Source organism: Cygnus olor, chromosome 2 (assembly GCF_009769625.2).
Source record: "Cygnus olor isolate bCygOlo1 chromosome 2, bCygOlo1.pri.v2, whole genome shotgun sequence".
Taxonomy (NCBI): Eukaryota; Metazoa; Chordata; class Aves; order Anseriformes; family Anatidae; genus Cygnus; species Cygnus olor.
In genome coordinates this window covers 151,816,864-151,829,006 of record NC_049170.1, presented here as the reverse complement: position 1 = coordinate 151,829,006, position 12,143 = coordinate 151,816,864, and the positions used below count along the sequence as shown (strand labels likewise).

Below are 12,143 nucleotides of genomic sequence, written 5' to 3'. Positions count from 1 at the left end.
ATTCAGGTCTCACTTCTTAAGTGTTACTCTGAACTTCCAGGCAGTGCCTCTGTCCACACAAACCCTCACTGCTGACAGAAGGCAGCTACCCTTTTATCTCAAAGAATTCAGCAGAAATCATTATTGTCTTTTGAAATAAAAAGAAAATTCCTCTCCTGGATTTGCAGTAGTCTAAGGTGTCGATTTTTTTCTGTTTCAGCTGCTCCTACTGGTAGTGTTTCTGCTCCAAAAACTGCATTTCCCCCAGGGCAGGCTTCAGCCACTTTAATAAGATTTATTCTGGGAACAGAAAAGGTGGAAGAGGTAAAGACTGATACCTCCTACTGCACTTCTCCAGGCTGTGCACGAAGCATTCAGGTTTGCTGGCACCAGCAGAGCCAACACGCAGAGGAACAGGGACAATTTCACCTGGCAACATGGGGGGGGGGGGGGGGGGGGGGGGGAGGAGTGCCTCTAACTGCAGCCTGTGTGCATGGGACAGTTTTTATTCTTCATTCAATATTTTTAACGTAAATGCTGAGGATGGGAGCCATGATACACACACTCAGTTGACCCGGGGTGGTTACTGCCACAGTCCTGGCAGGGATAGCACCTTTCTCGGAGGTGCTGAGCTCACCCAGACAGAGGTGAAGATGGTTCCCAAGGCTCCCCCACCCTGGACAAGAGCAGTAATTCCCAGACAGGGCCTGAGCCTGCTCCCACTCGGCTGCCAGGGCAGAGGGATGCCCGGCTTCAGCACCAGCCCTTACTGACAGGCGAACAAATCCTCTAGGCACCGCGGGACGGAGCAGGGCACCTCCAAGAAGTGCAATTTAAACAAACCTCAGCCACGAGCAGAGGGCTAGCTGAGCACCCATCCTACCTTGGGGTCCCCCAGATCCTCCTCCCGCACCCCGCACCCCGCACCCCCATCACTCCCCCTCCCGGAGCCGCGGCTGCGGCTGCTTTAACCGGGCGGGTGGGGGGGGGGATGCGGGCAGCCCCACCGATGTCGTGGGCATCAGCTGACCGAGCCGGGCTCTGCCTCCTCCCGGGCCGCCTTCCCGCAGCACCACTCCGGCGGCGGCGGCGGTGGCCGCCGGTCCCCGCGGCTCCCGGGGCAGCAGCACCGGCCGCCAGCTGCCCGCCGCAGCGCTCCCTGCCGAGCCTGCCCCTCGTCCCTTTCTCCTCCTCCTCCTCCTCCTCCCTGCAGCCGGGGGAAGCCCCGGAGACGAAGCCCTCCTTGCCTTGTGCCGCCGAGAAGTTGGGATGCTCCCAGCGCTCTTCGCAGGGCTCTGAGTTTAGGGCGGGATTTTCACTCCTCGCTCTTCAGCTTTTTTAGTTTTCTCTCTCTCTTTTTTTTTTTTTTTTTTTTTTTAATTTTCCCCTCTATTTTTCCGCCTCTTTTTTTCCCACTTTTTTTTCTCCCTCTTTTTTTTTTTTTTTTTTCCTTTTTTTTTTCCTCGTTACCAAGCAAACCGAGCCTCTGCGATGGATGGCAGCCCCGAAACCCCCCCGGGCAGAGGCTCCCCCCTCTGAGCCGGGGCTGCGAGCCCGGCAGGGCATGCCCCGCCGCCGGGGGGATGCGGGCGGGCAGCCCCCGGCCGGCGGCTCCGACGCCGTGACCGAGGATGCCCGCGACCCCGCCGCCTCTGCCCCCCTGCTCGCACTCGCAGGGTTCCCTCTGACCGCAGCCGCGGGGATTACAGCATCTCCCGGGGACCAGACCTCGGAGAGGAACCCCGGCATTCCCCAAAAGCGGAGCTGCCCGCTGTGAACGGCTCTCGGCAAGGCGGCTCCCCATCGCCCCTCCGCGCCTCCAGCCTCGGGATGGGGCCGAGGATCGCCCGCCGGGCAGCGGGGCTGCTCCCGTAGATGCTCCTCTCCTCCCTCCTCCTCTCCGGACCCTCGGCTCGGCTCTCTTCCTGCTCGCCGCCCCCGGGGGGGCTCGCACCCAGCCCGCCGGGGCTCCGGGGCTGCTCCGCAGCCGGGCTCCGCGGGATGCGGCTCCGCGGGGAGCCGCGGGAGCGGGCGAGGGGCGAGGGCCGCAAGCGCTGAGCCGGACCCCAGCGGCAGAGCAGCCCCTCCGCCAGCCCAGAAACCGGCCCCGGAGACCTGCCTATAAATGTGATCCCCCCACCACCACCCTTTCCATCCCCTCCCTCCTCTCCCGCGGCTCCATCCCTCTCCCCCGGGTCCCCCCCCTCCGTGTCCCCCCCTCCTTCCTTCCAACCCCCACCCCCCGCCGGTGCTCTGCCCCCCGCCAGTCACCGCCATGGAGCTCTCGGAGGTGCGGTGCCTGAGCGACAGCGATGAACTTTACACCATCAACAGGACCCCCCCCGGCAGCAGCAGACCCCAGCGCCTGCTGTGGCAGACGGCCGTGCGCCACATCACCGAGCAGCGCTTCATCCAGGAGCACAGCAGCAGCAGCGGCGGCAGCAGCAGCGGTGGGGGCAAGGGCTTCAGCTCCGAGGAGACCTGCTGCCCCAACCACCACCCTCACCACCACCACCACCACCACCATCACCTCCGGCGACAGTCGGCCGGCCGGAGTTTGGGCGGCGAGCGCCACAACAACGGGGGCACCAAAGTCTTCCCGGAGCGCACGAGCAGCAGCGGGGACCTGGGCTTCCTGCCCCTGGACTGTGCCCCCAGTAACTCCGATTTCTTCCTCAACTGGGGCTACACCTACCGCGGGGTGATCTTCCCCACGCTCCGCAACTCCTTCAAGTCCAGGGACTTGGAGCGCCTTTATCAGCGCTACTTCTTGGGCCAGCGGCGCAAATCCGAGGTGGTCATGAACATCCTGGATGTGCTGACCAAGCTGACCCTGCTGTTCCTCCACCTGACTCTGGCCTCTGCTCCCATGGACCCCATTAAGGGCATTCTCTTGGGCTTCTTCACTGGCATCGAGGTGGTGATCTGTGCCTTAGTGGTGGTCAGGAAGGACACAACCTCATACACCTACCTGCAGTACAGCGGTGTGGTCACCTGGGTGGCCATGGCCACACAGATCCTGGCGGCTGGCCTGGGCTGTGGCCTCCTTGGGGATGGCATTGGCTATGTGCTCTTCACGCTTTTTGCAACCTACAGCATGCTCCCGCTGCCACTCACCTGGGCCATCTTGGCTGGGCTGGTCACCTCCGTCCTGCAGCTCGTCATGCAGCTGGTTATCCCCAGGTTGGCCGTGACTTCCCTCAACCAGGTACTGTGGTGAGGAATGGGTGGGAACTTTCCTCTTTCCCCATCACCCTGGGTGAGAGGAGGTGTGGGGAGTCCCAAGAGATCCTTTCCCCTTTACTGAGGTACTCAGAGGCTCACTGCCTAGGGGGGAGTCCATAGGCAAAAGGCAAATTTCTCTCCCTCCCTCTCGCTCCCCCACTGCCTATCACTCCCTTGCCCTGTGAGAGAAGCAGGGGATTGAGTTTTCACCTCAGGCTGTGAAGGGGGATGTTTCCTGGTCACCCTGTTCCCTCTGCTTATGCATTCACTTCACTGTTGTCCCTTGGAACAGCTTTTTGGGACAAGGCAGGAGGATGGGACATTTGTCACTTCCCTCCCTTACTTCCAGCAGTGGTGCATAGGATGAGATAGGAAAGATAACTCTGTCTTGTCCAAGCTCTCCCACTGCTCATTTCTCATTTACTTGATCATGCCTTTTAACTCTGGATCTCCTGGGACGACTTTCATGTGTGAGCACAGCTTGATCCGGGCTATGGGAAAGGAGCAGGGCACATTGCCCTTTTGCAAGGAGAGCAAAGCGATACTCCAACCAAATCAGGGGAAAGGTCCCCTTGGAGGTTGGGTGTGAGCTCCTGGGTTGTCTTTGGAGGGCACTGACAAACCTGTTTTGCTGTTGGTCATGGGACAAATGTTGTGCTGCATCCTTAGAAGTGATGTATAGTACAGGTAACCAGTTATACTGGGGACTGGTGGTGCAGTGCAAACAGTTGAGAGGCACTGGGCAAGACAAGTCCTGTTAAAATTGGGACTGACCTGACTTTACACTCACCTGGCTTCTTCCACAGGAAAGCTAGGACACAGTGAACCCCTGCAAAGCAAGAAAACGTTGTCTTTCTAGGGCAACTTAATCCTGGGGTTCTTGCTGCTCCCCTTCCCCCCACCTCTTCCTAGACTGTCACAGCTCTGTGCTACCAATATTTCACAGCAGATTATCATCTCCATTTGGCTAGCTCCAGGGAATCGGTGAGGAGGGGGTGGAGGTACTGGCAGATAATCCCCAAGGGAGGGAGGGTGCAGAGGAATGTGCTGCTGGTGGCATATTGTTTACATCACTGCCGGGATGTGCAGCTGGGAAGTGGCTGATCTTTCACCTGTAAGTGTTGATGATGATGGCTTATGGGACACATCTACATCCCTCACCCCCCGGCACTTCTGTAACCCCTGTCTGTGCCTTTCCTCCACACACATGAGCTGTGGGGCTGCCTGACCTCACTTCCCAGTGGCCAGGCTCACCCTGATTCGGGGGAAGCTGACCCAGTGTGCTGTGCCTCGATGAGCTCTGTGGATGTAAAGCAATTAGACTGGGCAGAGTTGTTGCTCAGCTCTTGGTAACGTGCTGATTAATGAACTGCAGCTGTGTGCTGTGTCCCACTCTCATGCACTGCCGGTGTTAGTGCTGGGTCAAAAGCTGTGTGAGTTATGCTCATTTCTTAATGCACTTCCACGTCCTATCCCGGAGCTGTGAGTAAAGGACTGCTGTCTCATTATGCGCAGGTATCACGGCTATTTAGCTGGTCCTCCCACCCCCACACTCATTTCCCACAGACATCCTTAACAAAGACATTTCCTGGGAGAGATACTAATATCTTCATTTCGCAGCCCAGTACCTTTCCAGCTGTGTGAACGAACCGCCTTTGAGTGGTGCACAAAGAGAGATTACCAGCCAGATGATTGTCTTCATGAACTCCGTATACATAATCTCCTTAGCAGGATCCGCGGGGATTGCCACACTTCACTGTCCATTTACACCAGCCCCCTCCCGGAGTCCAATTATCTCCCCCTAATTACGCTCCTCTTTCGGCCCTTTGCCTTCACTCCGCTATGGGAGAGGCCGGATCCTTCCTCACCCCTCGGCTTTTTGTGCAAGGGGCACAAAACCCCCGGCAGGAGATGAGCGGGAGGAGATGAGATGCGCGGGAGATGCGCGGGAGATGCGCGGCGCCCCCCGGGCGCTGTCCGCCAGCGCGGTGCTGAAGCTGCCCGGGGGCTCCCTCCAGCGGCCCGGTGGGAGCCTGCCCGGCGGCTTTCAAGAGTTGGCGATTGAGGGCTCGTACTGCTGATGAAGGGTAGCATGTAACTACAGGTGAATGCAGACCGTGTCATCAGAGTTATATATATCGCAAGTATTTGGGACAATGCACATTTCTTGATCTCACAGGCAAAGTACTTTTATCACAAGGCTTATTTCCCAAGTAAAATACTGCATCTTCCCTTCAGAGAAGCCTTACAAGTCTAAATAACCCATGCGATTATGTAGCAATACCTGTGACCATCTTTCTATGCCTCGGGATGTGGGGAGTTGGTTACGCTAAACTAGATCTGGGAATTAAAGTATGCAGTTTGAAAGAAAAACCAGGGGGTAGAATTCAGATCATGAGTCTAAATAACGGGTTTCCCACTGACTTTGATGAGCCCAGGATTTCATGCAGAGAAAACATTGAACTCAATTCTGAACACAAAGAATTGTATATCTTGGAGTCAGCTTGTTACTGCACCCACTAGTATGCAAGGGGACAGTTGTCCAGATCCTCTTTTCAGCCACACAGGTATAAATCTGTTATAAATCTCCCTAAGCTGATAAAATTGCAACAGTTTATACAAGAGGAAAAGCAAGTACTTTGACCTGTTTTCCCTTAATCTCTTAATTAATTTTAGGTCTCATTGATAAATACATTCACAAGCAGTTTAAATCATTTGTAATGCTGAACACAATCACACAGTACTGCCTCATTCAGCTTTTTGCTGAATTCAACAAAATATTCATTTTTATGAATGCTCACAGTCCACCATTTTCTCTTGCAGTAACACTTAAGAGATTATCTGATGTTTTCCTCCCTTACATCACCAAAATTAATCTGAACTAACATCCTAGGTAAAAGTGGAGGAGAAAAAACACCTCATAACTACATTTTTTTGTTGTTGTTTAAGAAAAGAGCAAACATAGAATCACTGGTTCCTATTTTGCTAACTGCTCAGTGTTTCTGGGGAGATGCGAACAGCCTGAAACCCAGCTGACCCCAGCGCAAAATGTTGAGCAATGTGCTGCTGCTCAACCTGGGAAGAGACAGGAAAAAAGGTCCTGACATCATGATTTAGGTAAAGGCAATGCTGATACTGACTTAAGTATTAATTCTCTCAGGAATCAAATGAGAAATACAAGATCTTACTGATAAACAAGTGCATTGATTTTTTGTGCCTGATCAGATATTTTGCTGGGGGTCATATTTACTTCTGACATTCTCCCAAAGGAACATTTCATTTTTATTACTTTCTTTCTAACTTTTTTCTTGGTCATAATGTGATATAAGAACCAAAATTTCTAAGACCATATATGTGTTCCAGGCATATGGGGAAGAATAAACAACTCAAAGCTCCTTAGTGTTATATAACATAGGCAGATAATAATATAGACATGGGTTTTGACAAGCTCAGAATTATGTAAGCATACACTGGATTTTAAGCCTCTGCCCATGCATCCCTCATTCATATGAGTGAATTCCTTTGGAGTCAGTAAGCTTACTCCTTTAAGTCATCTGCATAATGGATGTCTTGAAGGATCAAGTTTGAAATTATGCATATTAAATCAAACTTTAAAAATATATTTAGAAATAACCTTAAAGTAGGTAATACCAAGACAGGGGAAACTCATTCTTTTCCCTTGGATAGCGTCTGTCTTTCCAAGTCTATGCAGTTCTGTGAATTAGTGCAGTGATTTTTGCATCATTTTTTCCCCAAAAACTCATTCTCAGGGTTGCTTATTACTAAAAGAGGAAAAGGCAGAATTCATGAAGCCACAAAGAGTCCTATAGTGATGAATCTGTATAATTATACAATGGCAAATGACAGCTTTTTTAATGCATATATCGGCTATATGACTTCTAAAATCTGATCATAGATATCAGCATATGAGTAATTATCGAGCACACTCATCTCTTCAAAATTTCTGCCAAATGCTTGTGGAATATCTTTTAAAACTGTAATGTATAAGGGTATTTTAAAGTTGGCTACCATTTGAGAATCAGAATCTAATCTCACTACCTTTATCCCTATAGTTGCTTTCATACTATTATTTACAATTCATTTTTTTTGCCATAGTCAGCTGTGGGTGATTTATAACCTGATTCTATGATTTTAGACTGGATTATATGATCTAGTTTCCTTTTATATCCTGTAACATCACCTGACCAGTATCAGTGGGTCACAGCATAATTAGATTAGAATTGGATACACTTTTCTCTGAAGCAGCTGCATCATTGTTGTGCTAAGTAGGGCAAATGTATTAGTTATATTTACAATTTGATGATTAATTACCTTCAGAGAGTTCCTCCAAAATGGAGGAACTCAGGCAGAAACATGAATGAAACTTGCTTTTATCAGTAAATTTTAGTTTACAAAGTAGTCAGTGCACTTGTTCTCAATGAAAGTTACTTTGCTGGATTTGACGGATTTGATTTTTGTGCCATCAGAACACCTCTGAGTTGTTTTTATATTTTTGTTTATTGTTTGCTTACAGTTTCTCATGGTCCAGAAAGAGACATAAGCTCTAAACCAGCAGCATCTAATACAAAATAATTGCACGCTGGAGTAGTGCAGTTACAGCTGACACTTAACAACAGATCATGCTGGAATGTTCCTTATTATTCTGTACAGAAACTGAAGGGGATACACATCTCCATTCCACCCTCTTACTGCACCTTTCAATCCTGTCAATGATGTGACCTGTGCAGAAAATAGAAGGGGCAAAATGAGAACCATTTAATGGATTATTCTCTTTCCAAAGGACAGAGAAATTGAGGAGTGGTAGGATTTCTTCCTCCAATTTCCTTTTTTCAGGAACATCTGGCTAAGCATAAGAAAAGCTAGAGTATTTTATGTAGAAAGTGAATTTTAGTAAACAGAAAGGAAATAGGTTTTTGAAATTATGTTTAAGGTAATGGAAATTCCAAACATGAAAACCCTTACTCAGCTGGTGCCTAGTACCCCATCCCTGCAGGCAGCTTGCTAACATCCCATTTCTTTAAGCACAGTGTTCTCGCACTTGTCCACAGTTCTGTTTCTGAGCATCTGGTGAAGTGCCTCAACCACTTAGTGTTAAAGTCACCTTTCAGCCAAGCCAGAATCCAAACACTGTTCCAGTGGAAACACATTTCATGGTTGTAAGTGTCTTCCTTATGTTTTAGAGACAGATAAGAAGGGGCTTTTGCTCTCCTTCTATGTAACAAATGTGGTTCCAGGGATGTGGCAGGCCAAGGTTTAAATCTCTGTTACTCCAATGGGGATTGGAATCCACTACTCCTTACCTCAGAGAGTTTCCAAAGAAAACCTTTACCCACTCCATGGAAAGCTGTTCTTCTAGGAAGATAAAAGTTTAAGATTCGGTGTGCCAATAAATAAATAAATAAATAAATAAATAAATAAATAAATCTTGAATCTGTAGCCAACTGATTAAGAAATTCTTCTTTTCTGATGTCCTTGCTGAACATTGTAGTGTTTTATATAATGCTATTAAATCTTTCCCTCAAGCACATGTCCCAAGTGACAGACTCTACGCTGTGGTTCCCTCTCTCTGACCCGATGAATCTTTCCCAGAGAATTTCTCTGCTTTCTTTTCTGCTGCTCCTCCAGCTCCCCAAAACCAAGCAGAGCCTAGAGGGAAGGTAGTCCTTAGGGAGGCAGGAAATATTGAATGACGGTGAGCCTCCAGTCATTGAGCTGTTGTTATACAGATTTATAGATGTTTTAAAAGACAATGGTAGGCCCAGTTCAGTATTCAAACAAAGAGATACAGTACTCTTGGTGGTGAGGAGTGGGGAAGGGGACGTGGGGCTGAAAATCCCAAGTGTAGGGGAAAAACCTCATAGTGAAACTCTAAATCATAAGGAAATAATAGCTTTAAGACATATTCCCTGTCTTTCATAGTTCCCTCCTAGCTACTTCTCCTCTTGCTCACCGTGCTGGCTATTTTATACTCAATCTCAGCCATAGGTTATCATGTGTCATATAAGGACCCATTAGAGGATGGTGGCACTCAACATACATTTCTGTCTTAAATTCTTGCAGTCATGTGTTTGCAAATTACGTGCACGACATCCCTTATTGTGGCTTCTGGGGTGGTTTTTTGTTTTTTGTTTTTTGTTTTTGTTAATTTGTTTCATCTCTAACTTCTCTTTCAGAGAAAAACTCTGTTTCATTTGCTCTGTTCTTGGTGCAGTGCAGCTTGTACCCACCCCCAGCACAGCAGAGATAGTAGAGTTGCAATCTGGCCCAAGAAGGGAGATGAATGCAAATCATTGTTACTGGTGCAGTGAATTTTGATCATTCTGGTGCTAGCCTTGCTCATTCAAACCAGGGATAAAAGAGACCTGGCTGGCCAAAAGGGATCAATCACAGAAAGTACTGAGTTCTTGCACAGCATTTCTTGGTACTAAGGATCTTACTAAGAAACCTTACTGGGACCTGACTGACACAGAAACTCTCAACACCTTGATTTAGGGACTTGATTTAAAGCCCACAGAGTGTAATGAAAGGAATCCCACAGACATTAGGAGCTTTAGGTAAACAAAGAAAATAATTTCTCAGAACCCTGTTTCGGGAAAACATTGCTCTGAATCTGCATTTCTTCTGGAGGAGAGCACAAACGTGGACATCCAGGTCCTCCAGGAATATCTTGGAGTGAACTCTGTCACTCTTATCTCTCCAAACACCCAAGTCTGCAGACAGAGATATAAGTGAGGTACTGCATTATCTAGAACAAAAATTATTAGGAAATGTACATAGGGTGAACTGCAAAGCCAGGCAGTCATTGGCTGACAGAGTAAGATTTCCTCATGCAAGTTTTGCTTACAAGCAACTATTTTAAGAAGTGCTGCTACTTCATTTACCAGCTTCTGCTGCTGCAAGGTTTCACGCAGTTAGCCTTAGAAGAGAGAGGAAGGCTGCCAAGTCCATTAATTAACCAGTGCTGCAGTCTGAGAAATGGCTGGAGCATATTATCATAAAAAAATACAGTCTGAGAAATGGCTGGAGCATATTATCGTAAAAAAATAAAGTAAAATGAACTCAAACGATTTTTTTTCAGTACCCCAACAAATAATTGTGTATCTCCTGAATAGTCTGATGCTGGTGTTATCATTTTGTAAGATGGTCTTAGCTTTAATCTAAGGAACAATTGTCCCTGTTATAGATGAAAGAATATTTGAATGAGTTGAGTTATTCAATTCTTCTACCTATTCAGTTTTGGTTTTCAAATTTGACTTGATCATTACAGTTTTTGATTTATTTGTTTTTTTAATATCTTTGCCTTTGTTTCTAACAGTGCAGTCCCTTAAAAATAAAATGCAGAAATCACTCCATTGAAATCAATGGAAGCTTTCAACAAAGGCAGAATCCTAATTAGGAAAAAAAAATGTTTATTTCTTTGGAGGGATGCAATCTCCAGGTATTTTGCTATTTCTCCTTTGTTCACACTCCTCTGCTTTGTTTACCTGGGAGCTACTCAAGAATGGAGTGATCTGTTCTCTTCTGCTCACCTTAGGTCTACCATGGTAGAAACTTCATCAATAAATCCAGAGGTATCATCATGATGCAAATAAGAAATAATAACCAGGAAAATCAATCAGTGCAGAATAACTATGTGATATTATATTAGGCACCAAGTAAGGAGTAAGGATCTTAGTTAAAGAAATAAATTAGATTTTATGGCAGTTACTTAGATAACTGAACAAGGTCTAGATATACACATTCTTTTATTGTGTGATTCTCTGTCATACATTAAAGTATCTCTAATGTTTATTAGTATTAATATTTTCCCTGTGCATACTAGATAGGGTTATAATTGATGTGGAAATCATCCCACACATGCTCAGCGCAGTTCTAATGTAATGTGCCAGACATGCATATTCTTTTAAAGGAAGGAGTTGTACGCATCACAGATTTCAGCTAGGGACTGGGGGTGAGGATCATTCCCATTTCATCACTAAATTTATTAATGGTCTGTGCTGACCTACACACATCACTTTATGTTTCTGTGCTTCAGTTGATTTGAAAATTTGCCTTTCTCAGTTGCTAAAATATGTGACTAATACATTCAATTGCTTTGAGATTTTTGTGCAAAACATGCCCATCACCTTCCGTGATGTAAAAAGAAGACTACTGACTTGTCAGCCACGCACATTTTGTTAAAAAATGAATGTGCTGAAAGTAGTGGTAATAGTTTCATTATAACTCAGCTTTTTTAAAAAAGAAGCCTGGTTCTGTATAATTCTCTTCTACTTCAGCCAGATCATAAATGACTCCGTGATCTCTTTACATTAGTCCATACAGTAAAAGCCATACAGTTTATACAGGTCTGTGTATGGGTTACAGAGTAAGCGTCCTCCTCAGATGTCCTTCTCATGACCCCATGACTCTTGCTTTCACATCCAAACAGTGAAGCAGTTTCAGTGATTGGAATGAAGTACATTCCCACCTGGATTAATTTGTTGCCTTAATAGAGATCTTTCCTAACATGGATCCATAGATTCAAACTCCCTCACATGGAACTGAAGGAAAACGAGAGATCAAATCGTGATCCTTGTGCAAATGCTGTCAGCTCTTGGGCCGGAAGCAATTCCTCCTTCCTGCGTGCTGTGTGAAATTGGCTGGAGTTTCTAGGTCTCTGGATGAGCTCTTTGCTGCCCAAAAATAATTAGCCAAAGTTAGGACACATTAGTTAGGACACAATTAGCCAAAGTTAGGACACATTTCAGAATTCAGTCAATCCTGCTCTCCTAAGGCTGTAGCTATACTAACCCTATCTATCTACCCTAATCTGTCTAATACAAAAATGATAATACCCCATATTTAAAGTTCTAAAGTTTCCAACCACTTCATAGATTTGCATATATTCATATTAGATAGATACAAATACGCAGCAAAGG

General features: G+C 46.9%; 1 protein-coding gene across 2 annotated transcripts in view; it reads left to right on the top strand.

Moving 5' to 3' along the window:
* Positions 1 to 1,078: 1,078 nt before the first annotated feature.
* Positions 1,079 to 12,143, top strand: part of ADCY8 (adenylate cyclase 8) — a 127,980-nt gene continuing 116,915 nt past the window's right edge. For both annotated transcript variants that reach the window (XM_040547186.1, XM_040547185.1), the window contains exon 1: positions 1,079 to 3,187. In XM_040547186.1, the coding sequence (XP_040403120.1) occupies positions 2,255 to 3,187 (933 nt within the window). In that variant the 5' untranslated portion in view covers positions 1,079 to 2,254. The remainder of the gene's footprint in view (positions 3,188 to 12,143) is intronic.